The 26,111-nt window shown below is 47.9% G+C and overlaps 1 protein-coding gene and 1 long non-coding RNA gene across 3 annotated transcripts in view; both read right to left on the bottom strand.

The window, feature by feature from the left end:
• MED27 (mediator complex subunit 27) overlaps nt 1–14,556 on the bottom strand; it is a 208,348-nt gene extending 193,792 nt beyond the window's left edge. For both annotated transcript variants that reach the window (XM_046022274.1, XM_046022275.1), the window contains exons 1-2: nt 14,336–14,556; nt 12,202–12,346 (exon numbers count right to left, since the gene is read on the bottom strand). In XM_046022274.1, coding sequence (XP_045878230.1) covers nt 12,202–12,346; nt 14,336–14,538 — 348 coding nt within the window. In that variant the 5' untranslated portion in view covers nt 14,539–14,556. The remainder of the gene's footprint in view (nt 1–12,201; nt 12,347–14,335) is intronic.
• Nucleotides 14,557–22,447: 7,891 nt separating this feature from the next.
• LOC123952794 lies at nt 22,448–25,584 on the bottom strand. Its single transcript, XR_006820723.1, has 3 exons — nt 25,507–25,584; nt 25,104–25,162; nt 22,448–22,563 (listed from the first exon to the last, which is right to left on the bottom strand). It is a non-coding gene; the product is annotated as an uncharacterized LOC123952794 (long non-coding RNA).
• Between the last annotated feature and the right edge of the window lie 527 nt (nt 25,585–26,111).

Here is a 26,111-nt window from a genome sequence, read left to right as displayed (position 1 = left end):
GTCACTGAACAAAACTTCAACAGTCACTTAATCGTCTTCTGCTGATTAGGATGAAGTCCAGAATTTGGTCTATCCTGAAACTCAGAAGATTCTAATTCTCATCACAGAAACCATGGATGATGCAGGATTTGGAATCGATGCACTCAACTCCAGGAAGCACACTGAATTACCAAGTGTGCCTCTGAATGGTGAGACGGAGAACCAATTGGACGGACAAGCAGGTGGGCAGTCAGGCAATCAGAGAGCACAGCGCACTCAGCGGGCCCGGCTTGTCCCTGGGTGAGGTGCTGAAGCCAGTGCACCAGGCCAACTGCCAACCATGGGCAAAATCGTCCCTCAGGGCCTCAGGAATTTAAGTGAAACTTAAACGGACCCAGTGCAAATGTAGGGAGTGAGAGTCACTCACTCCCTAACTCACTAACACACATCACAACACAGAGAATTCTCTTACACAGCAGCAGACCGACTACATCAGGTCTGAGATCAACAGCCTCAAAAAAGCGGTCACCTGAAGCTGACCGAGCGACGGTTTTTCTCCTCTGGACACCAACTGAAGATACATATTTAGTGTCCTCTTAAAATCGATGAGAACCTCTTAAAGCAAACACAGCCTTAGAACGGACCAGGATAAGGACAAACAGGTGACATGCCAAGGGCGAATAAGCCAGAAAGCTGTGCATTACTAGCAAGAAATTTGCATTTGCATTAAGCATATGACAGAATTAAAATGCACCACGGATGAAAACAGGATGATATTTAAGATATCAAGACTCCAAGACACACTTTCCTCTATGTTCAGATGCTGTTCTAGGTCAGTTACCCACTGATGCAGTCACCCAGCACACCAGGAGTTCTGCTCCTTCCTGATGATAAAGACTGGTAAATGAGACACGTAAAGGCCACTAATTAAGGGGGGGTGGGGGAAAGACCACCGTTAATACTATTATCCTAAAACCAGGTGCTTTGGGCATTTAACACCTCTGATCAAGTTAGATTTGGATATAAGCTAAGTTCTAAGGAAACGGAAATTGATCAGTTTCATTTGCTGTGTCCCAAACAGTGCGTAGAACTGAGAAGGTGCTCAGTAAGCAGGCACGGAATGGATGGCTTTGACACCTCCTAGCAAAGAGCACACCCAAAGGCACAGCTTGGGAACTAGTCAGACTGAGCTTTTTATAACAAGTCCAACCATTCTGAACGCACGCATGCTCTTAAAGTCTGCAGACCCCTCCCCCTTCAAAATCTGCCCTGTGCAGAGTCATCAGTCAGCATTCTAGGCTTAGTGGTAGCAACTACTAACAAGTGATCGATAATCATCAAAGAAGCCACTGTTCTTTTCACTGAAGATAACTAGGGTACGCTGTAACTCCCAACCCTAAAACAGGAGGACACACACTAACGGGGAAAGACGAGGGCCACTGGCATCTCCTGAACCCGTGGAGGGCAATTCCTGTTGAAAAGGGGGAAAACAGTGGCGACTGGCACCTGTCTTTACACAACCATACTTGCACAGACACCCAGGCCGGCAAGGGCAGTAAGGGGCACCAAGGCAGTCCCGCTCTCTTCATGCTGTGCCCAGCAAAGATGCCACTTAGTTATTAAGATCCCAACTCAATGGCTAAGCTTGAAGCGGACGAAGGTGCCTGCCTCTCAGAATCTCAGGGTCTGGGGCTGCTTTCCACAGGGCGGTCAAGGTAATCCCTGAGAGCCAAGTCCATGGCCAGGTTGGGCCCTGCGCAGCCTCACTCTGCACACAGACTACAGCTATCTTTGAATCACACCTGTGCCCATGGTTCCCTTCCAGGTGTCATGAGGACTGACCGCTGCTCCTGCTCCACAGACAGGGCGTCTGCGGCCGCAAAACCACAGATAAAAGGTAGTATTTTAATGGCCCTTAATAGCGGAAGGAACCTCTCTGGTGCTCTGGACATTCGGCTGACATTCCTTTTCTAAGCTGTCAATACCGTGGGTCCCAATTAGAGAGCTGGCAGGACAGCCTTGGAGACCTCTTCAAAATGAGGGGCAAAAAGACCTACCAGATCACTGAGGTCCCTTTGAGATCGAACACTCAGTCAAAGGAGATACAATCCCTAGAGTCTGTTCAGGAATATGGCAGGGTGGAGGCGGGGGGGGGGGGGGGGGGGGGCGGGATTCCATTACTAGGTGCCTACGACGTGCCAGACGCCGGGTATTCAAAGATGACGCCACAGCCCCAGCCTTGCAGACAAGGGGACAGACCTGGACAGCAAGCAGCTGTGGCACGGTGTGATCAGTGCAGCTGCTGAGAGGTTGGGGGCAAAACCAGACAAGATCAGCTCTGCCTGGTTATTCCAAAGAATTCTCTGAAGCAACTCTTTATCGGGCTGCAGGAGGAAGCGGTAGAAAATGTGCTCCAGAAGGTGCCAGGGGCTCCAGGCACAGGGGATGGCAAGCAGCAGGCTTGCAGGGCAGCCACAATGAAGCTGGAGGTTTGAGAAAGAGCCTCCAAGTCACAGGGTCATGGTAAGTTTGCCGGTGCAACAGAGGGAGGGGGACACAGAAGTTCCCGCCGTGCCAGAACTGACCAGATGAGTAGACTGTCCCTGGTGGAAGGGAGGGTATTCGGGAGTTCTAGTCACTTTGTCAAGTCAGCAAGGAGCAGCAGAAGGCGGAGCCCAGGGACAAACCCAGGAGACTGCATGAGCTGGAGCCTCCCGAAACAGTCAGTAACTGCAGCAAAATCTGGCCAAGTGAAGGGGAATGCGGGCGGCGGCAGCTCGAGGGCCACAGGCAGCTCCAGGGCCACAGGCCAGACAGACCCACAGCTCCCCTCCATCAGGGACTCCTGGCCCCACGCCGGAGAGTCCTCACAGGGGGCCTGTTCCCCTCACAGGGAACTCGGGGGATAGCCGCTGGCATTCGCTCCCATCCCTCCCCCACAACAACAATCTGGAAAAGTCGAACAGAATCAAGTAGAAGGAAAATACGTAATCTAAGAAGGAAAGGAGGAAGAGACTTAGAGGCTTCAACTGACCCATTCAAATACGGATTCACGACCCCTTTAGAAACAGCTACTGGCAATAACTGCTGCTTCTTAAACACCACTCCGTGCCCCCCCCTTGAACTACAAACTGTATACACGTTTTTGAGACACCCAGATCAGCACCAAGATCGCTATTATGCCCACTTACAGTCCAGCAGATGGACTCAAAGTCTAAATCCTAGTATAGGACCAGGCTTAATCCTGTGGGGTCATAAAGAGCCGGAGTGGGAGAAAAGCTCTAAGAAGTGTAAACATGGGGACCTAATCTGGTACCACTCAGAAGACCTCCGAGGGGAGGTAACAACTCAACTGAGACCAAGATGAGTAAGAGCTTTCCAAAGGAAGAAAGAAGGAAGAACATCGTGTGCAAAAGCCCTGAGACGAACAGATCATGGCCCCACCGGGATCTGCGATTAATTCTGTAGCCGGGAACTGGCAGGGTGGCCAGAAGGGCAGCTGAACACTGGAGTTTTTGTGACGAAATGACCCGTCTAGACCGCTTTAAGGTACTCAGCTCCTGCCACTGAAACAAGACTGTACCTACTTTTGTGTCTAATTGAAATTTTCCATAATCCGAAGTTCTGGGTTCTTTTTCTCCCAGAAGGAAGGGAGTGAGGACGGGAGCTCGGGAAATGAGCTGGTGCCAGATCGGGAAGTCCTACACGGGGCCGTTGACAGTCAACGGGTGACAGGCCAGGCTCTGTGTGAAATACCCAAGAGCAGGATTCCTGTACTCCTACAGCCGCCCCAGGACGCAGGACTGTGCGTGCCGCTTACAGATTGTGCGTGCCGCTTACAGATCAGGAAACTGAGGCTAAGGCATCTGGCCAAAGAGCTGCCTGCTTCTGGACGCAGGCCCCATGGCCTGATGACTAGAATGCTTCCACATGCCAGCTGGGGAGCTGGCACTCATCCTGAGAGATGGAAGAAACCGCTGAGGGGCAACCACTCAGATGTCTACGTTCTCAAGATCCCCGGGGAGCTGTAGAGAGGAAAATAGATTCAAAGGGGTAGGAACTGGCAGGAAGTCAGCGGGAGTTTGCGGCATTGTCCCAAGCAATCATGGCGGCCTGGGCTCAGGCAAGAGCAGTCAAAATGGGGAGGAGAGGGTAAGAGGTTTTCAAGAGGTAGAATGAATACAGCTTGGTCAGCGGGTGTGAGGGTCTGGGCACCCAGCTGGGGCCCAGCACAAGGAGCAGGATTTTAGTTCCGGACTCCAGCGTCACAGGCCCCCGAGTCTCCGAGGGCAGACACTGGGCAGGCACTTTGCTACGTGGGTCTGAACTCAGGAGAGACCTAGGCTGGCAGTGCAGCGAGGTGGCATCGATGCGTGGCTGCCACGTGAAGCCACAGGAAAGATGAGGTGGCCCAGAGAAGGCTCGGACAACGGGGGCGAAGCACCAGTGATCCAGCAGCTCTGCCCCAGCTCACGCCGCTGAAGGAGGGCAGACAAGAAAATTGGGGATGGGACGTCAGATTCTTTCCGTTCTTGTAACGATACGCTTCCCTCCCACCACCGATGCGCACCTCGCTGCGAAGAAAAATGACACGGGACAGTTTCCTGTCTCCTAAACATTCCTGGGACAGAAGAGAAAGCGCCCTTTGCAGGCTCTGGCTACAATCCACAGAAGGCTTTGGACAAACCGCACCAACCTTTTCGGCCCAGAAAAGGCTAATGTAAGCCAGCCAAGAAGGGACTCAAGATGGTGCCCCACAGACAGAGTGCCTCCTGGGGGCAGGCGTGACACACAGCCAATAGCCTCAGCTTCTAGAGAGACGGCCTGTTCCTTTAGAGAAAAAAATGAGAGAATCACAAATCTGATTCCAGGCAACAAATAAAGTGGCAATTTTTGGAAACCACAACTAGTAAGCAGAACATAAAGATGTGGAACCGGGCCAAAGCCTTGGGATAGAAACCGTTTAGAATTACAGGGGCATCACTTGATTTTCATTAACATTTACGCTTGGTGTGTTACAAGGGGCCACTGCTGTCTAGAGCAGCTCTGGAAGGTAATTTTCCACAAGGCCTCCAGGCTGCCGCTCTGTCCTGGCACATCGTGAGATGCGTTCACAACAGTCGTGCTAAAGAAATGTTACCGGACAAGCACTGCTCTTTTCCACTCCCCACGTTATGCTTTCATTTCCAAGACCACCGAAATGCACAAGTGACTCCACGGTCTCTACAAGCTAAAGCTGAAAGGGACCCGAGAGACCATCCCACCCAAGACTTCATCTACTGGCGAGGCAGCTAGAACCCAGAAAGGAGTGAAGCCGGGGCCCAAGGTCACAGAGCAGGTCCCACAGCGAGCCAGTGGACAGCGACAGCCAGAACTGAATACTGGTCTCTCGAAACCTCGGTCCCATGCTGCCACAACTACACGCTGCCGTTCGAACACTTTACCAAAAATACGAAAACGAGTAGGCCTAGCGAACCCAGTGCATGCCCACTGCACACTGAGCACTGTTCTACGTGCTGGGCGGGGCGTGGGGGGACACATAAAGCCATCAATCCTCACCCCAGCCCCCACACAGAAGTTGGCACGAACCACTCCGACTGATGAGAAGGCTAAGACACAGACAGGCTCTGTAACTTGCCCCACATCATCAAGCTGAGAGGAGGGCTGGGGATTCTCACCCAAGAGTCTAACCCCAGAGCCCGGCTAGTAACGAGCACCCAACTGACAAAAGCGGATAGAATCCAGATGTTTCTTCTCCTACCGGCCTTTGCGTGCAAGCATTTTTCTAAAGAAACAACACAAGAAACCCCTGACTAGGCCACAAGAGTTTCCCTACCAGGTAAGAGGACTACGGACCCATAGGAAGGCTGGACTCTGGGAACACGGCCTTATGGAGTGCCCACACGGGAAGGCTCCTCCCGCTCTGGACAAACGGGCTGCCCTGAGCGATACACCGTCCTTGCCAGCCCCCTCTCTGCAGTCCCCTCACACCTCCTTGCGCTCCTCCCCAGGACCCTCACCCTGCCTTTGCTGCCCCTCAACTCCCACAAGCCATCCTACCCTTCCAAAAGCCAGGACGCCACACCAAGAGGTCAGCGACCCTCCTCCCCATCCCTCACCCAAGCTCCAGGTTCTCTGAGGAAAGATCCCCCTCCCACTGGTTCATATGAATGTGTGAACTGTTGACACCTACACTCGGGCTTCCCCAGGGCACGAAAGGTACTGACTACCTAAAAGAATCTCAGATTTGGGGGCGCCTGGGTGGCTCAGTGGGTTAAAGCCTCTGCCTTCGGCTCAGGTCATGATCTCAGGGTCCTAGGATCGAGCCCCGCATCGGGCTCTCTGCTCGGCAGGGAGCCTGCTTCCTCCTCTCTCTCTGCCTGCCTCTCTGCCTACTTGTGATCTCTCTCTCTGTGTCAAATAAATAAATAAAATCTTCAAAAAAAAAAAAAGAATCTCTGATTTGCAGATTTTCAGAAGCATGTATCAAAATCAAGTCTGGGAAGCTGCACCATCGAGCAGAAATCCTTTGAAAGATAGTCCAGCACTGCCTGGAGGTCTGTCCGTCTCTGTTTGTTAAGCTAAGACCAGCCCCTAGAGACCCGTCATTAACTCTGTGCCAGGAAAGTGCTTCATTTGTATTACCTCATTTAGCCTCACACTATCTTTCTGCGGTGGGCACAATGGCCATTCCCACTGCAGTGAAGAGAAAACAGAGGCCCAGAGGTGAGCCTCACCATGTCAGGGAGCAGAGCCAGGACCAGAACCAGAGCAGTCCAGCTCTAGAGCTCACGCTCTTAACTGCTGAGCAATACTGCCGCTCCGTAAATAAATACACACATCCGCTATTACCACGCCTGGGAATCACAACCACCACTGATAGGACACGCACTGTATATGAGGTACCCTAAAGCATTTTATGTGCATTGCTTCATGTTGTCTTCAACACCATGGTACAAACACTAGAGTTATCTCCATTTCACAGAGGGGGAAACTGAGGTCTTAAAAGAGTTTCTTTCTCATCAGAGCTGCAGCAGCCTGAGCCCAGGACTTAGATGGAAGCCCAGACATTTCTCGCTGTCCTCTCCTTTACCTCTGATTCCAACAGTATCTAAAAATCCAGGAGATTGGTTTTGTTCTGTTGTCTTTTTCTGTTTGTGTTGCTCTTTGTTCTTCTCATAATGGCTCCCACAGTATCAAGGGTTGGGGGTGGAGAGGAAGGAGAAGGGTATAGGGTTCCGGCCTAACCAGGGCAGAAAGTCCTAGAGTCAAGCTCGCTGTGGAAGCCCATTCTGAATGAGCAGGGGCTGTGAAGGTGAGATATGGTAAAACAGCGGCCCTGGGAATGACGCCCCTGCAAAAAATAGGGACCATCCCAAACCGTGTCTGGTCCTAGCTCGTGATGATGAAGGTCTGGGGGGCATTTAAGTGATTGTCTCTCCTTACGATTTGCTTAATGAATCTGTAGCCCCCAAACGTGTATCAGAGAGAAGAACAGGGCAGGAGTGGGTCTGGGGGGAAGGAAAGCGCTAGGAGCAGAAATTGGGGACTGACGATACAGAGAGGGAGAACCCCGTGAGGCTGATGGGGTTGACGCTCCTCTTCCCAGTTTTCTCTGTACTGCCAAAATGACAGCTGCCACGCAGCACCTGACCGCAGGTGCTGTAGCTCAAATTAGCCTGACTCAGTCTACTCCAGAAGGCTTCTATCAAGTCGCATCCCCTCCTAAGCACTGGCTGTCAACCTGGCTCTCTGAAAAAGGGCACATGGGTGACAAGCGCCGTAGATAAAACTGCTAACCTCAGCCCTCAAGAAGCTTATTATCAGTTCACCAACCGACCTCACCCTGTCCTTCCAAATTACCCTTCTGGAATCCAGCCCTGGCCTCCATTGCAGGATCCCAGAACTGTCTCTCATCTCTCCAAAGAGCCAACTGGATTCCTCAGTAATGGCCGAAAATGGAAATGTCCTTATCATACTTCACTAAAAACACAAGCAAGCAAACCACAAAAGGGGTTGTAAATTAAAAATTCAACAGAAAAAGCTTTCATTTATTCTTTCATTCATTCATTGATTTTAACGGAATGCCTACTGTGGACCAGGCGCCTTGCTAGGTGCTGGGGACTCCCAGCAGGGAACAAGACAGACATAGCACCACTCCTCAGGGACATAAAAGAGGACAGGGTCCCTAAAGGAAAAGGCTCCATTTCAAACAACCCCACCCCCGTTAGCTCCAAGACACAGGAACACAAGGGGCACCTTCGAGGACAGATCTGAGCGAGATGACAATCACAGTAACTTAAGGCCATCTAACTAAATTCTGGGAAGAACAGTTGGGGAGGTGTACTGGAGGAAATGCCCTCACACTTGCCAACTGAATGTTCTCAGGGCAGAAAGCAGCTCTTTCCCTAATAAAACAGAAAAATGAAGCCTGTAAAAAAAAAAAAAAAAATCAGAGGCGGCGGGGGCACCTTCCTCTGGGCCCAATTCCCAGCCCCCCAAGAAAGGGACACTTTGGGGTCTTCTCTGCTTCAGAGGTCACCGGGCAAGGCTGTAGTCCCAGCCGGCTGTCCGGGCAAATGCACCAGCAGCTTCTGCCACAAACGAGTGAACAAGTCAGAAATAAAAGTCGAAGTCGGAGATAAGAGCCTGTGACAGGACGCGATCCGAGGAAAAACTCAGCCTAGCCCTTGGCGTTCCAGAACACAAGAAGCCGAAGAAGGTCCGCACCGACTGTCCCACAGCAAAGGACAGCGATGATACCAATTATTTCTGCCCTCGTCAAGAGAGCTTGTCATCCCTCTACAGAACAATTATCTATAGGTGCATAATAGTCAAAAGCTAAATTCTTCCCCCAAATCAGCGTGCAGAAAGTGCTGCTCACAGCAATTTGCCATCATTTCATTACATTAGATTAATTTTTAAATGTGTTAACCTAACAATTATGCCAACTGCCATGTAATTAATATTCCGACTGACTTTACAAAAATTACAAAATCCCCTAAAGAAAATAATTAGTCATGAAGCACGAACGAGACTTTTCTATGGCCCAAAGCACATAAAACAGAAAGTTCATCACATAATGGGTGGTATCAAGGCCTTTCCCACACTTCCTTCAATTCTTAGCCAACAGTGTGTAAAGCTGACATTGGCAAGTTACCCCAAACTTCACTTAACATATTAATGCACTTACTGGTTTAAACTCTTTGAGGGTAAAATGATGAATGATGAAAGCTTTAGCAATTAAAAAGCTCTTTTCATTTGTAAGAGAGGCAAAATAAACACATCTAATTGCTTGCTGCTTCCATATCCCCAGCTGGAAATTAGAATACTGGCTTATTTCTTAGGGCTACTTCTTGAGTTTATTAAAGAAGTGTACATAAGGCATCCTCACCATTGTTTCCCTCTTTCCTTTCAAGGTTTTTAGGTATTCTTGCAATTGACCTTAAATCCTTTCTAGAGTACGGGAGGGTATAAATAAGTCATAGTCAAACAGGACATTATCTATCATAATGGAAATAAAAAACATGTTTTCCCTGCAGCCCATCTCTGAATAATTGGCAGGGGCCTCCTAGCCCCAGAACAGAGCTGCGAGCCCCTGCATGACCTCAGCAGGAAGGAATGCAGAAAGTGATTAGTGGTGTCTGCCCTGGACAAGGGCAATAGTTTGGGGGCCCACGTACCACACACTTGTCTTCTCCATCTTTCAATAAACCATTACAAATTAGCAAAATGCATACGGATTCATGAATAAAAGATAACGCAGGAATTGCTTCCAGGATGAATGTGGAAGGGAAAAAAATGTTTTCTATAGTCAAAAACCTTAAGCCAAAATGGTTTAAAGCATCAAGTTTGGAGGAGAGAACACTGAGCTAAGTCAGGAAATGCAAATTCTAGTCCAACTGTGAAGCCATGGGCAGGTCAGTTCACTGGGCCTCAGTCTGCTCAGCTATAAAAGAAGGCCTACACTAAGTATCTCTTAATCATTCTCTTTGTTTCTACTGATCGGTGGTACAAGCAGCCCCCAAAACCCCCTCTGCTGGGCCACTAGGGAGCTGAAGAACAGGCAGCTACTGGGCACGAGGAGCTCCCAGGCCAGGGACGTGACTTAAACCCCAGAGCTTTCACACCGCTCTTACAGGATTTACAAACTACTTAATCTGTAGCATCTCCAGGACGAGAAGTTCTTTATTTATATCGAGAAGCTCGAGTATTTCTTTTCCTTAATACAACCTCTTTTTCACCTTAGAGCAAGGGTAAAAGTCAGGAGCAGGAAACTGGATTTTAATATACTATTAAATTCAGAGAACAAGTAAACTACCTTCATTCAACCTGAAACCAGTCACTTCCACTAGGAGCCCCGGGTCACTCACGGTTTCTCAGTCGGCCTAAGTCTTCCCTCCACTGAAAAGTCTCCGTAGCTCTAGGCTGTTCCAAAAACACCACTACCCACGTGATACACCAACACAGTTTCTGTGTCCCAACACCAAAAGGCAAGACTTTCTACCAGGAGTCCAACCAGAAGGAAGTCACACCATGTACCTACTGATCAGATCCCACCCAGTCCCTAGGTAAACTCAGCTAAGGACAACCGACAGCGTCCCTGGGAAAACAAGGAGGCTCCAACAGGACAGCCTGACAGAGCAGTGCTCTCTGCGTAGGGCTGGAAGAATCTCACGCCTGGCTGTGGCAAAGACACAATCTTTATCTGACTTGCATCCCCGCCTTTTGGAAACTGCCTCTCCAACTCCCAGGAGCCCCACTTCCTGTGCCTCAGGTGATCCGCATCACCCAATCAGAGGATCCCAGGCCTGGATTCAATGAACTGTTTACTTAGATAGGGGCCACCTACCAAGCAGGCCTAAAATACTTTTTCAGGGTCTGGAACGACACCAGGAGATCACGTGGTATGAGAGCGATGCAAATTCACAACCGCCAGGCCCTCTTTCCCACCATGTACAGACATTAGGCCAACCTAGGAAAGGTTCTCCTACAGAGAACAGGAGAGCGACAGATCCCTGTACCAACTGGGCGCCCTGATGCTCAAGACCAAACTGGGTTTTCTGCCAACGGCAGCCCAGAGTTTGAGGGACAACCCTTACAGCTGAGTGTCTGTAGCAGAGGTTCAATCACCTCTCCCTGCCTCTCAGACTTAGCTTCCAGGGCCCCACTTCAAAACAAAATATACTAAATATCACCGAAAAACTTAAAGATAAAAATCTGCACACCAGAAAAACTCTCAGTGCTCGTCGCTCATCCAAAACGGGGGGGGGGGGGGGGGGGGGGGAGGACCACAGAAAAGAGGGAAAAGACAATGGATGACTGCAGGCCACGGCAATTCAGAACCAGTAACTGCGAGAACAAGGGTCTCCAGGGAAGTAGCACAGTCTAATGAAAGAAGTTTCCCAAGTCATTCCAAACACATATTCTCGCTCCTTATCAGCAGGGAAAAAACATACACAACAACTCGCAGCACCCAAACAAAAGGAGCTTGTGAGTAAACAAACTAGCTGTTTCCAGGCTTATGAGCCTAACTGTTAATGGCTATATTTAGACTAGAGCTTAGTTTTCCTATTACAGCTGTCCCAGGGTCTACGCCACAGGGCTGCTTGCTGAAGGAAACCACGAACAGCAGATTTCACGGAGCAGGCTTAGAACGGTCTCCCCCAGGGGAAGTCAGCGGAGAGCAACCGAACAAGCGGCACTCTCGCGACCTTCCAGGGAGGGCGGGAAGACAGCACGAGCAACACCAACTGTGCGTGGCTGCACATTCGCACCACCAGTCCTTAACCTTCTAGGGGAGACGGACTCCTCGGAATCTGACGCAAGCTAGGAAGCCTTCCCCAGGAAAAACAAAATGCACATACCACAACATTTGACACAGGAATTCAAGGGGTTCATAAAAGGTGCTCCCTCTACCGGGTCCCCAGGTATAGAGTCCTAACCACACCTGATTTAGGACTTTTTAAAAAAATTAATTACCTGAGCATCATAACTAATCCCCCAAAGACTTCAAAGGACTACAGAATAGCTCATGAAGAAATTATACAACTTCCATGCTCTCGATGCTCTGTAATCGCATCGAGAACAAAATCTGAATTTTGAATCGAGAACAACAACAAAAAGAAAGAAAAACTTACACCCTCCCCTTCTGCATGTATGAAATGTCAAGAAAACTTGGCTTTTTCTGTATCAGCTCCATTTCTGACATGTCTCCCTTACCTTGTTTGACCATTTATACGCTTGCAGGAGTTGGCTATAGAGAGGAGTTTTGTCCTGCACAGGATCCAGGCTCAACAGCCCACTGTTATGGAGAGGATGGTTCTCAGATGGCTTGCCTACCAGATTGCTCAGACGTTCCAGCTCACTGAAAAATAAACAGGTAAAGCAATAAACCTGAGTCCACTGAAACTTCAGGGTGTAGCCAACCAGAACAAAGGCTGTTCTTCAAAATGTCCATCAGGAGTCTCTTAAGAAACACCGTGAAAGGTTAAGATCACCGACAATCAAGAAAACCCTTAAGTGGGAGCTTATCTTATTTTAAAACCGAGCTCTCTGGTGCCATTCTAAAGGAGGAAAAAAGCTGAGAGCACTGGAACCGGGAAGACTCCTAAAGTCAGGATGTAACAACCCAAATTATTCTCAGGGTGGGGAGGGCGACTTTCTGGAATTTTGAAATGTGGTATCACGTCGCTTCTCACGAAGAGTTTCCAGACCCGCATACGGATCATCACATTTGGCAGAACAGCAAGTACCTGAGTAGATGATGATTATTTATCATTCGCATAGGGATAGACTGGTACATGGTACTTCACAGATGGTAAAACTTAACAAAACAAAGAAGAGATAAAATAAACAAACGGAATGGGAAGACACCACGGAGGGGGCTGTGTCAAACAAACGTACTTCAGTCTAGCAGGAAAACTCTAGAGAAGTGGGGAAAGGGAGCCAAGAGCAAAAGCACATTCCAGGAGCATGTTCTGTGAGGCCAGTCTCAAACTGTCAACAAAAGGCTCTCTAGGAACAGCTCCTCATGCCACACTCATTTTGGAATCTTCAGCCACCTTCTTCTTGGCAATACTGCACAAAGATTTAAAAAGGCGACGGGGTACTATAAACTTTCTAGAACGGTGGAGGGCTGTGAGATCCTGAACATCACCCAAGGGAGGAAACGGAAGCAGCAGAGAAGAGCCACTGCATCCCCTCAAGCAGGGAAAAGTATTAACTGGCACTGTGCCAGAGAACAGCAAGTGAATGTGGGAGTTGAGGAGGGGTGTGTGATTTCCTGGCTTTCCACCAAAAAAGAATAGCAACGACTTAGGGGGGAAAAAAATCCAAAGAGGCACCACCCATCATTTGGTCACCACCTCCTCCATGCTACCCCCGCCTTCCATCTGGTTACTAAGGAGACCAAGTTGGGGGGAAAAAAAAAATCCATCCATTCCAGAAATTCCAGGATGACTATCTTAGCAAATGCCTTTCCCTGCTAGGGTCCTTTCTGAGAAGTGAAAGGCAAAAGCCCTGGAACTCCCAGCTCCCTGAGCAGGGCTGACTGTCTTAAGGAAGGGAAGACAAGTTTAGAACCTAACCAACTACAGAGTTCCTACAACCTGATGGGCATCTCACAAACACCCTCTCACTTATTTCTTAGGGACCCTTAGAAAGTAGAAGTAAAGAAGGTGACTTGTAAGAACGAGAAATATACAATCCTTAACCCTGAAGGACTGCAAACTGATGGGGGGGGGGGCTAAACATAAGTGATTAAACCTGAGATGAAGTCTCTCTAGAGGAGGAAACTGAACAGGAGCCGAGCGCGAGTGGAATTCTGATCGGTTCCGGAGGGGGCAGGGGAGAGGGAAAGAGCAAGTCCTGTCTCATCAAGTTTGGGTTTGGAGCAGTGTGACACTGATGAATTCCAGGTTCAGAGGCGAGGAACTGGTGCTCAAGGGACCAAGTGCACTCGGGTTTGGGGCAGCGCCGGGCTGGTCCTGTTTGCTACTGTTTGATCAGACACGCTGGGGCACAGAGGGCCTACAGGTGAGAAACCTGCCAGGCGGAGCCGAGAAGTGGAGGTGCACGGGAAGAGCGCGTCGCCTCGCCAGGAACAGAACGACCCCACGGCAGGTGCGGGGCGGCGGGAGACAGCCAGGCCTGGGGGGCCAAGAGAAGGGAGACGGGAGAGCGGGGGTGGGAGACGAGGTGTCCCTGAGGAACAGGCATGGGCTTGGAAGGGAGGGGCAGAGAGCAAGCGAGCAAGGCACTGAGAGCGGCCCCTGGCTAGGAAGACTCGCGCGGGGTCGGGGCAGGGGGGGCGCCCGGAGGGTCCCCGACGCCGGCCCCTTCAGCCGGTACCTACTTGAGGTCCCGGTTGACCGAATGCAAGTTGTCCTGGAAGTGCGCAATGAAGGCCTTCTCCCGGCCCTCCAGCGTCTCCTTGTTCCGCATGCCATCCTTCAGGCAGTCGAACACCCTGCTCACGCTGGAGCGCAGCGCCTGGATGGCACTGATGGCCTGAGCAAAGGCCTCCAGGTTCACTCCGACACTTAGCACGTCCGCCATGTTGCCGCCGCCACAGCGGGTCTCCGAAGTCGGCCTCGCTCACTGAAGGCCGCGCTCGCTGATGACGCAGACCCCCCGAAGGTCTCTGGGAAATGTAGTTCTCGCGGGGACGGGCTGCCCGGGGGGTCCGTGCAGACGCAGCCCGAAAGAGGGTTTCCACTCAAGTAAACGAAGGAGCAGGTGGGAAAGCGATCGCCTAGATTTGGGGAAGTCAGGCTGCATTCTCGGTTTTCTTAATGGTGAGAAGGAACTACAGAAAGTTCCCGCGTTTTCCCCAACCTGTGTTCTTGGAAATAGTAGGAAAAGAATTGCTCAGAGCAGAAAAGTGGCCATGGAGCAATGGAGTATGACCCAGTGGATAAAATGAGTCCATACTGTTAGATAAATGAGGAGGGAGGGAAATTTCTTCCTCGGTAGAATGCCAGCTGATAGAAGTAGAAGAAATGATAGATGGAAACTACCATTTGGCAACCATTAGAAGAATAATTGATTCGGGTAGGAATCAAGGAACGCTGAAACTGGTGGGTGGAAGTGTGAGGAGTCACTGGATATTTGCATAGTCTCCAAACATCATCCCACAAGACGCTCATTAATTAAGAAGAGTAAAATAATGATCCAGCAACTCCACTTCTGGTTATACACTCAAAAGAAAGGAAAACAGGCACTGAAAACAGGTACTTGTGCCCTCAAGTTTATAGCAGCATTATTCACAATAGCCAAAAGACTGAAGCCAAAAGACTGAAGCAGCTCATGTCCGTCATGGGATAAATTCATAAACAAAATGTGGTATATACAGCAAGGGGATATCCGTTCAGCATTCAAATGGAAGGAAATTCTGACACCAGTTACAACGTGGTGAATTTTGAGGACGTGAAGCTGAGTGAAACAGACAGTCAGAAAAAGACAACACTGTATGATTCTACTGATGAGATACCTAGGTAGGCAAATCCTAGAGACAGAGAGTAGAATGGTGGGTGCCAGGGACTGGGAGAAGGGGAGAATGAGGAGTTAGTGTTCAATCAGCAGAGAGTTTCAGTTCAAGAAGATGAAAAATTTCCGTGGATGGTGGTGATGGTTGAATAGCAACGTGAATGCCCTCAATGCTGCAGGACGAGATGCTTAACAATGGTTGAATGGTAAATTTTATGTTGTGTGTATTTTACCATAATTCTTGTGTTTTTTTTTAATTCAGTAATGTTAAAGAGGGGGTCCTATTGACTTCACAGAGGAGCAACCTGGCAGACACCACCCCAGCAAGAGACCAAGGTTGACCTTACTGTGGTAGAACAAACCATCTCCCGACACAATGCACAGAGAAAAGTGCAACATGACTTCTGTGATATTCCTGCCAAAACCACGAAACCGGAATCTGATCAGGACGTCAGACAAACTCGAAGACATTTGACAAAATGACCAACCTATACTTTTCCACAAAACATCCATGTCATGGAAGACAAAGAAGCATGTGATCTGGGACTCTCTTTGCTGACATCATGGAGATGATTGGTGAGATTTGAATAAGGTCTCTGGGTTAGTTCATAGTATTTTAATACGTCGGTGATGATTTCATGATTTTGATCACTCAACTGTGGTTATGAGAGAGGTCATACCTTGAAGGCATAAAACAGCATAATTTATGAAAGAGCATCTCTATGAAAAAGAAAATAGTATGAAGATATTTATTTATAGAGAGAAGTACAGAGCCAATGTGGTAAGATATTAACAATTATGGAATCTGGGGGAAGGGTATACAGGAATAGTTTGTACTATTCTTGCAACTATCAGTCTGAAATGATGTCAAGATTAGTTGTTGTAAACAGAGGTCAATAAAGGGCATGGAAAGTGTAAACATGGTCTAAGTGGTAAGAGAAATTTTCAATTCTGCCAGGCTGTGCTGACCAGCAATGTGAAATTGTGGAGTTCACCTCAAACCCACTTCCTTAGTACATCCCCACTCTTCCTTCTCCAAGCTCACTCCTCCCTGCCGCCCCCCCCACACACCACCTCAATTCAAATTCTCGAGTTGTGGAGCAGGAAAGATAAACCCTGCTCCAAAACTGGACCCTGACGTTGCTCTCCATGAGTGTTTAGACACTATTTAGATGAACAAATAGTCCCGGGAGAACATTAAAAGTGGGGGGGGGGGGCGGTTCATTGTCTTGGGCTTACATCATAGCTTTCATTTCCTGACATCTACACCACCTTCAAGCATTGCCATTGACAGCTTTTCCTAAGGAGGGGTAGGAGATAGGAGAAACTTGCAGCTGTGGAACTCTTCACAAGTCCCAGAACTCCCTGATCCTCACTTTTCTCATCTGTGAAATAGAACTAGGAATCATAACCATCTTGATTAAATAGCTGTGAGGTTCAATAACACCTTGAAGGCAAAGCTTTTGAAATAATGCCTGACAAGTAATAAATACTCCGGAAGGTTGCAGCTGTCAGGAGATTGTGCTGGGAGAGCCTCCCATGGGCCTGTGAGCCAGGCTTCTGTCTCCTCTTGAGGACTCTGCACAGAATCAGGCAAGGATGCACAGTGTGTCTATTGGGTCAAATATCTCTAGTGACCTGACTCTGCTGCTAAGAGCTTGTCCTTCACCTGTGTCCTATAATTCACTATTTCTTGGTGGCCTTTTTTTTTTTTTAATCTGCTTCGGAGTACAGGGTTTTGGCTTTGTTTTTAAGATTTTTGGAGAAAATCCTCTTTTAGCTTCATAAATGAAGGAAAATATCGGTGTCTGTTGGCTTCTCTTGATTTTTTTTTTAAAGATTTTATTTATTTATTTGACAGAGAGAGATACAAGCAGGCAGAGAGGCTGAGAGGGAAGCAGGCTCCCTGCCGAGCAGAGAGCCCGATGCGGGACTCGATCCCAGGACCCTGAGATCATGACCTGAGCCGAAGGCAGCGGCCTAAACCACTGAGCCACCCAGGCGCCCGGCTTCTCTTGATTTTGGCTTCCCTTCTAGTTTGTTCATCCCTTCGAGGGGGAGATTAGAGAAGGCAAACTCTATTATTGTGGTTATGTACCTTATTGGGAATCCCTGGAGGCTTAGAGAACGTGACCCTGGCTGCATACTTTGTCCCCAAGAAAAAAATGTGCCGGTCTACCTCTACCCACACAAACCCAAGATTTTGCATACAATTTCCAGGGGTTCATAACCTCCCTAAAGTCCAAACATGGACCTCTGGTTAGAATCATGTTCTAAGGCAAACACCGTGGGGGGATGGCCCACAGCCAGCTTGTAGCCAGCAAGTCTCCAGGGCCTGGGGCACAATAGATGCTCAGGGTAAGTTTTTGGAAGCAAAGAATTAACACGATATATTACGTTTGCTTCTGGATCCTCCCTCCAAATTACTTCATCTCTTTGTATACTCAGATATCTCTCCCTCCTGCTCAGCCCACCTCCCCCGCCCACCTCTCCCTCCCCACCCTCCATGCAATAAGATTGTCCTTTGTCTTACTCTCTGATTCAGTGGTTTAGATACTGATTGGAGCTACAAAGTACCAACATGCTCTGCTCCCACAGTCATTAGTTTTCAGGATTTCTCTCTGGCTCCCCTCTTCTGGGAAACTCAGAAATTGATCTGTGGAAATGCACATTTCCCCCTGAACCTAGTAAGGAGTCTTTCATCACAGCAACAGAAAACTTTTCATTTTGGAAGGGAATGGACAGAGTTTCTCTAAGGTGCTGTAAATCCTTGAGAATGTTAGCACATATCTGCTTGCATCTGCGTGTGTTTGTGGGATATAAATTAGTTTAAAAGGAGTTCATTTCGAGCAATATCAGATTTTAATTATTGTGATCTTATGTTTGGGTAAAAGGCAGCACCCTGCTGCTAATATCTTCCAAAATGAACAAGCCATTAGCTTGCTGCTGTCAGCTCAAGAGTATTAGAATGAGCAATCAGAATTAAAGTTGTCAGTATTTAATTAAAATATGCTGCAACTCCCATCATATCCAGAGAACATGTGGTTTACGCATTCAGGCCGAGAAAGCACCCTCATCAATTAATAATTATTAAGGATTTACTAGATGCAGAACACTGCATTGGACGGCCGGGCAGAATGTCACCAGATAGATTTAAACCCAAATCTGCCTTGGATAAGCCAGACGTAACTAAGCCACCTGTCGTAATCAGTGTGGCATCATGCTTAAGACCTTGGGGGTTGCTCCGAGGATTAAACTGAGGCGGCATACAGTTCTGGGGACATAGTAGGCATGTGAGTTAGTCATTCAACAAATATAGATATTGGATGTGCTCGACATTTTGTTAAACAGCTGGGGAGACGATGGTAAAACCAGGCGCAGTCTAACCCTGACAAATGTCACTGCAAATATTTGAAGTGGATTACGTGTTCCTTCACCTTCACCTGAAGGCTCACGGCATCCCTGAGTTTTAAATTGTTTAGAGTCAAGTCCATTAAAATTAATCTAATGCAAGTATGGTTGAGAAACTTCCTTTGGTCTCTTCTGAACCCACCCCACGCCGCCCCTGACTCCTGTTTTCCTCTTATCTTGCTCTTGTGGTTTTAGCCTGTTGAGAACGGTGATCAAATGATCCCAAAGACAGAGGATCCTGGAGAGCAGGAAATCAGCCTAGACTGGTGTCCCCCTGACAAACGAGTTAACCCTTCTGAACCCCAGATCTCGCATCTAGAGAACAAGGAAGTAGGATCACCTCCAGAACTAACAATCCGGGAGGGGAAGATTAGGAGGAACGTGTTAGTAATTCAAGAAGGAGGAAAGGGAGAGGATCACTCATTGTTCATTCTGATCACAACACTGCACCAGAATTCCTGCACTCCAACTCATTCATTACCCGGGGACACTCACTGAATAAAAGGATTAAATAAGGATCCCTGTGGAACTCGTTCCTGTTCTCATGGCACTCGCTCACAGCCTCACCAGGGAGACAGACACAAATGGAACATGAAACACAGTGAGGTTCAGCCGCAAGATAAGAGACCTGCACACAGAATTTTGAAGTTCTTAGAGAAGGTGGTTATGCCATCCTTCTGCACAGGGGAGGTCTGGGCCAGGCCTTCCAAGGAGACGAGGGGCTAACCAGGTGTGGTGGGGGATGGAGGTAAGGGAGTGCAATGGACAGTTTGAAGTGGGTTGTGCTGTGATTAGATCTGTGTTTGCGAAAGTACACCCTCTAGCCATGAAGAAAGTGGGCAGAAGTGTCCAGGCTTAGAGGCAGAAGCACCAGAAAGACAGGGACTGTCTCCACCTGCAGAGAAGTCAACAATGGACCACACACAAGCCGTATTCTTCCCATCACAGGAAGCCAGGAGGTATTTTAAATATTTTAGTAAATTATTGATTGCCCATTTGGACGCTCACTTAATCAACCACCAAGCATGTTGTTAGGGACCTCCGCTTTCTCCCATATTCGTACGTAATTAAGCACAAAGCATCTCAGGGATGGACCCTTTTACCAACACATTAGACCAAATCAAAGTGGAACAAAACGCAGGTTGTTTGTTGAGCCTCTACCGCAGCCCATTTGAGGGAGGGATTGCCTTCTAATTCTATTACTGTGTTATGTGGATTGTGTGTTTTAATCAAGACTGACAATGGGCCGCTAGCATCAGAAGCTACTAAGCGTGTAACCCTCACACGGAACATGGGAGCAGAGGGCAGATGCCAGGCTTTCAGGGTCCCGAGGGGAAGCCCAGACAGATGGGCAGCCAGGGCAACAGAAGATCCCTGTCTCAGGAGCTCTCATTAGCGCCCCCTCCTCTTCCCAGCACTCCCCTCCATCTCCACACCCCCTCCTCGAAGCCTCAGGTCAGACAACAAAAGAAGGCACCTCCAATTCCTGACAAAGAGACGATCCATTCCCCTTGGCGCTGGAGTCTGATTCTTTTTCGCATGTTGCTTTATTTTACCTAATCCCAAGCACGTACTTTGAAATGTTGGAAACTATAGAGAAAACCTACATAGGAAAATAAGGTTATGCACAGTTCCACCTCAACATTTTGGTTATTCTCACGTACGCATTATTTTATAAAACTGGAACCCTACTGTATCGTGACCTCTGTTGTCCATAGTATAGCCTAAATACATTTTCCTCTCATCTAATAGTCTTGTAAAACACGTTAAAGTCTCCCAAAGATTCTATTCAGTGGCTTTACATGATTTCTTGAGCTCCTTATCGTTGACCACCCAGGTTTTCCACGTGAAACTGTACAGCCGTAGTACACTCTAACTGTAAATCTTTGTGTGTAAAGCGAACACGTTCCCTGCAGGTGATGTCTGTCCCCCATGTGGTTGCAAATCACTTTGCCTGTTCGGGGATAGCAGGTGTGGAGGACGGCCTCACCAGTTCCCACCTTCTTAGTAACACCGGTCCATTCTTGGAAGGCAGTGGGGGGTAGAAGTGGAAAGAGCCCAGGCTTTGGAGGACAGACAGACGTGTGTGTTCAAATCCCAGCTGTCCCCTTCCGAGGGATCCCACCGGAGACGTGTTTGGCTGAAACTAACTATAGCATATGACATAAAGGTCGTTTAAAGAGAGAGGGCGGACGGGTCTCACCTGAGAAGTGGTCAGGGGTATGTAATATGGGGCTGCTGCAATGGGTCATCAGGGACCCACAGCTGTTTGTCCGTCTGCGCGAGAACCCTTAGTTCCAGACTCATTTCTGTCACTTCAGGGTTGCAGGGTGGCTGGGTCCCAGCTCCGCATTTCAGGCAGGGAGAAGATGGAAGGCGCCGACGTGGCACCAGCAGACGTCTGCCCACACCTCATTGGCCAGAACAGGGTCACATGGCCACCTCTCACTGCAAAGGAGTCTGGGAACCTGAATTCCACCTCTCTCTCTCTCTCTCTCTCTTTTTTTAAGATTTTATTTATCCATTTGACAGATCACAAGTAGGCAGAGAGGCAGGCGGAGGAGCGGGGAAGCAGATTCCCCGCCTAGCAGAGAGCGCAACACGGGGCTCGATTCCAGGACCCTGAGATCATGACCTGAGCTGAAGGCAGAGGCTTTACCCACTGAGCCACCCAGGCGCCCCATGAATTCCACCTCTTTCAGACTCTTTATTAGCATTTCTGTCCAATAACAGGAGCCACAGATGTGAGCCTCGTATTTTCTAATAGTTGCATTTTAAAAAGTAGAGAGCCTCACACCTATTAGAATGACAAGTATTTTATTTTTTTAAAGATTTTATATATTTGTTTGAGAGAGAGAGAGGACAAGTAGAGGGGAGGGGTCCAGGGAGACGGAGAAGCAGGCTCCCTCTGAGCAAGGAGCCCGATGCCAGACTCGATTCCAGGACCCTGAGATCATGACCTGAGCCGAAGGCAGAGGCTTCACTGACCGAGGCACCCAGGTGCCCCAGAATGGCTACAGTTTTAAGAAGAAGGAAAGAAAATACGTTTTGGTGGGGATGTGGAGAAACTGGAGCCCTGGTACCCTGAGGGTGGGGAGGTAAAATGGCGCAGCCACTGTGGGAAACAGGACGGTGTTGCCTCAGAAATCTAAAAAGAGAAGTGCTGCACTGTTTAGCAATTCCACTCCAGGTGTACACTCAAACGAATCAAAAACGGGATCTCGAAAAGATATATGTGCACCCGTGTTCACAGTAGCCTTGTTCACAACAGCCAAATGGTAGAAGCAACCGCAATATCCATCAGGGGGTAAATGGTTAAGCAAGTGTTGACTATCTGTGCAGTAGAATATTACTCGGGCTCAAAGAAGGACCCACGCTACAACGCAAGTGAAACCTGAAGGCATTGTGTGCAGTGTAATAGGCTACGCCAGTCACAAAAAAGACAAATACCATCTAATTCCACTTACATGGGATACCGAGAGTCATCAAATCCAGAGTAGACGGTGGTTGCCAGGGGCTGAAGGAAGCGGAATGAGCAGTTAGTGTTTAATGGACACGAGTTTCAGTTTGGGAGATCATGAAGTTCTGGAGACGGATGGCGGTTGCAAGTGGATGTACTTGATACCCCTGATATACTAAAAAACGACCACGATGGTCCATTTTGTTATATGTATTTTGCTGTAACTGGAAGGAAAAGTTAAAGAGAAATAGGTCAAATTATTTTAATAATATAATTTATTTAATATGGTATATCCGAACCATGACATTTCAGTATGAAAAGTACTGAGATTTTCATTATTTTCTGCCTGCTAAACCTCTGGAAATCTTCATGTAACTTACCCTACAGTACATTTCGAATTGGACTAGCCACATCAGCTACCGTTCAGCCCAGTAGCCAAGTGTGGCTCGTAGCTACACTATTGGTGAGCACAGTCCTAAAATAAAGGCAGGCAAGGGAGAGGCATGAGTAAGAGCTAGAGGTTGGGTAATTCCGTTAACCTGACCCTTGGCTGACCCTTGGCTGAGTCCGTTAACCTCCCTGACCTGGGGAAGGGGCATGGACAGTGATAACAGCCAACTCCTCACGATGGACGCAAGAGTTGTGTTGGGTTATATCTGGACAGCCCCCAGCGAGCTGCCAGGCACACAATAGCTGCTCCTGTAAATAGCAATGATTGCTATTCATGTTTCCATGTTTCCATGGAGAATGGAGGTAACAATAAAAAAGACCATTATACAAACTGTTTCTTCAAAAGTTTGTAAGACAATAAGAGAGATGTGAATATGTTTTGTGGGGTTTTTTTAATTTTTTTTTATTTTTTTTGACAGATAGAGATCACAAGTAGGGAGAGAGGTAGGCAGAGAGAGAGAGAGGAGGAAGCAGGCTCCCCGCCAAGCAGAGAGCCCGACGCGGGGCTCGATCCCAGGACCCTGGGATCATGACCTGAGCGAAAGGCAGAGGCTTTAACCCACTGAGCCACCCAGGCGCCCCTGTGGGTTTTTTTTAAAGATTTATTTATTTTAGAGAGAGAGAGAGCACGCTCCTGAGAGTAGGGGGAGGGACAGGTGGAGAAGAAGAGAAGCAGAATCCCGGGGCGGAGTTCGATCTCACAACCTTGAGATCAGGACCTGAGTCAAAATCAAGAGTCGGACACCTAACAGACTGAGCCACCCAGGCACCTCTATTTTGTGTGTGTGTTTTTTTAGAGGTACGTATTTATGGGTAAAATAATGTGATATATGAGCTTTGCTTCAAAATTATAGGGGGGCACAGAGACAGATGGGGAAAGGATGAGAGAAGATTGGCGGTCAGGGCGACTGGGTGGCTGCGTCAGTTAAATGTCCGACTAGTTTGACCTGGGGGTCATAAGATCGATCCCCACATCAGGCTCCATGCCGGGCACAGAGTCTACTTGGGATTCCCTCTCTCCCTCTCCCTCTGCCTCTTACCCCCCACCTCAATAAATACATAAATAAAATATTTTTTTAAGAAGATAATTGTTGAAATTGGTGATGAGTTTGTAGGTTTCATTATATCGTTTGACGTTTTCCATCATGAAGTTTATTCTGTTTTGTTTTCCAGAATGGATTGAAATGCAAGAGCTGTATGCTAATCACTTTTAGTAAGTGTTCCATTACTGAAAGGTGAGGACCTTTTTTTTGTTTTGTTTTAAAATAACAGTTTTATTGGGATATAATTCACATACCTTAATACTCACCTTGTAAAGAGCTGTTTCTAATATATCCAGAAAGTGGTGCAACCATCACACGCTATCTAATTCCAGAATATTTTCCACTCCCTTCAGTCCCTGGAGACCGCTAACGATTCTTGGTCTCTATGGATTTGCCTATTCTGCAAATCTCATATAAATGGAATCGTACGATAAGTGATCTTTTGTGTCTGGCTTCTTTCACTGAGCATAATGTTTTCAAGGCTCGCCCATGTTACAGATAATGGGTCAGTACCTCATTTCTCTTTATGGCTAAAGAGAATGAACGTACGGCATTTTGTTCATCCATTCAGTGGTTGGTGGACATTTGGGTGGCTTTCAGTTTTTTGGTTACTGTGAATAATGCTGCTATAAATACATGTGTACGGGTTACTGTGTGGACAGACATATGCCTCCAATTCTCTTGGATGTTTATCTAGGAGTGGAATTGCTGGGTCATGTGGTAACTTTAAATTTTTGGAAAATTGCCAAAGTTTTCCACAGTGGCTACACCGTTTCATATCCCCACCAGCAATGTATGAGAACCGTGCTTTATCCACATCCTCACCAACGCTTTCTTTCGTCTGTCTGGTTTTTTGTTTATAGCCATCCTAGTGCGAACCGAACACCCGCCGCGGTTTGGACTTGCATCTCCCTTATGGCTAAAAATGTCTATTGGTCATTTGAATATCTTCTTTGGAGGAATGTCTATTCGATTCTTTGTTCATTTTTAAGTTGGGTCATCTGTCTTTTTATTGTTAAGTTGTAAGAGGACTTTTTAAATAAATTTTAAATGGTGCCACACATTATAGTGAATGTAACTGAGCAAACAGTATGAGTTTTTTCGAGATATTCATATACTGCGCCTCACCCAAACCGCTAACAAGCACCCCAAATTGTTCTGGATATGACAGGTTTTCACCATGAAAAGCTATCATAAGCCAAAATACCTCCAGAGCCTTTCTGTTAAAGAGAACAGAGGGAGGAGGAGGAGGACGTCATTCCTTTTTATACCTGTGTTTTCTGAGCACCTGCTGGCATCTGGCTGAGTGATTGCTCTCCGGGAACTGCTCCTAACAGGAGAGATATGAATGCGAGTCAGCTAAACCTCAAACTGCTGTAAGATCAAGGCCACCTGAATGATGGCCGGGGTTTGAAGAGAACTTATAGAAGGGAGAGTCACTTTCTCCAGGAGTCAGAAGGAACTCATGAGGGAGGTAGCATTAAAGTTAAGCCAGTCCCTACCAAGCCCATCTGCAGGATATCCTGAGATTGATATCCGCCAATCGATCCTCAAATATTTATCCAATAAATATTGATGAATTGAACATGCCCAACAGATTCACCAAGGTCCATGTTTAGCCATACAGAGCCTACATTCTGGGGAAGAGAAACATGATAAAAAGGATAGCTTTACCTGGAGCATGTCATGGAGTGAGCACAGTTAAGAAGGAAAGTAGAGCAGGACGCGTGAACGGAGTGACAGGGAGGCGACCATTCTGACAAGTCGGTCTGCTGAGATCTTTGGGGGGTGAACTGTGTGAACTCGGGGAGTACTTGGGAGGATATCTGCAGGCAGAACATTCTCGCAGAGGAAAGGGAAAGGAGAAGTCAGGGGAGGGGCAAACATCTATTGTGGAGAGAACTCTTGGGCCATACATTGATGACGTGCCAACGCATTCCCATGAGTCTTTGTTGGAGTCAACTCTCATTAATTCTGGAAAGTTCATTGGTATTTTTTTTTTTTCTCGTGGTAAAAGAGTGAGAACAGGAAGGATCTGAGGGGTCTTTTGACTGGGTGGTGTGGTCATCAAGAGTTCCCCTTTGAGAGCCCCTGTGCCAATCAGAATCTAGTCTTCGGGACAGTCCACACCTCTGAAGAGAAGATACAGACACAGCTTCTGGAGGGGATAGAGTGTTTGGGTTTCAAATGAAATGGACAAAACATGGGGCTTCACAGAGGTTCAAGACATCTCCTTTGTCCTCTCCACCATGGACAGGTTCTCAAAATATCACCGTCTT

This window comes from Meles meles, chromosome 11 (assembly GCF_922984935.1).
Source record: "Meles meles chromosome 11, mMelMel3.1 paternal haplotype, whole genome shotgun sequence".
NCBI lineage: Eukaryota > Metazoa > Chordata > Mammalia > Carnivora > Mustelidae > Meles > Meles meles.
Note: the sequence above shows the minus strand (reverse complement) of the source record. Positions and strands in the feature narration are given on the sequence as shown.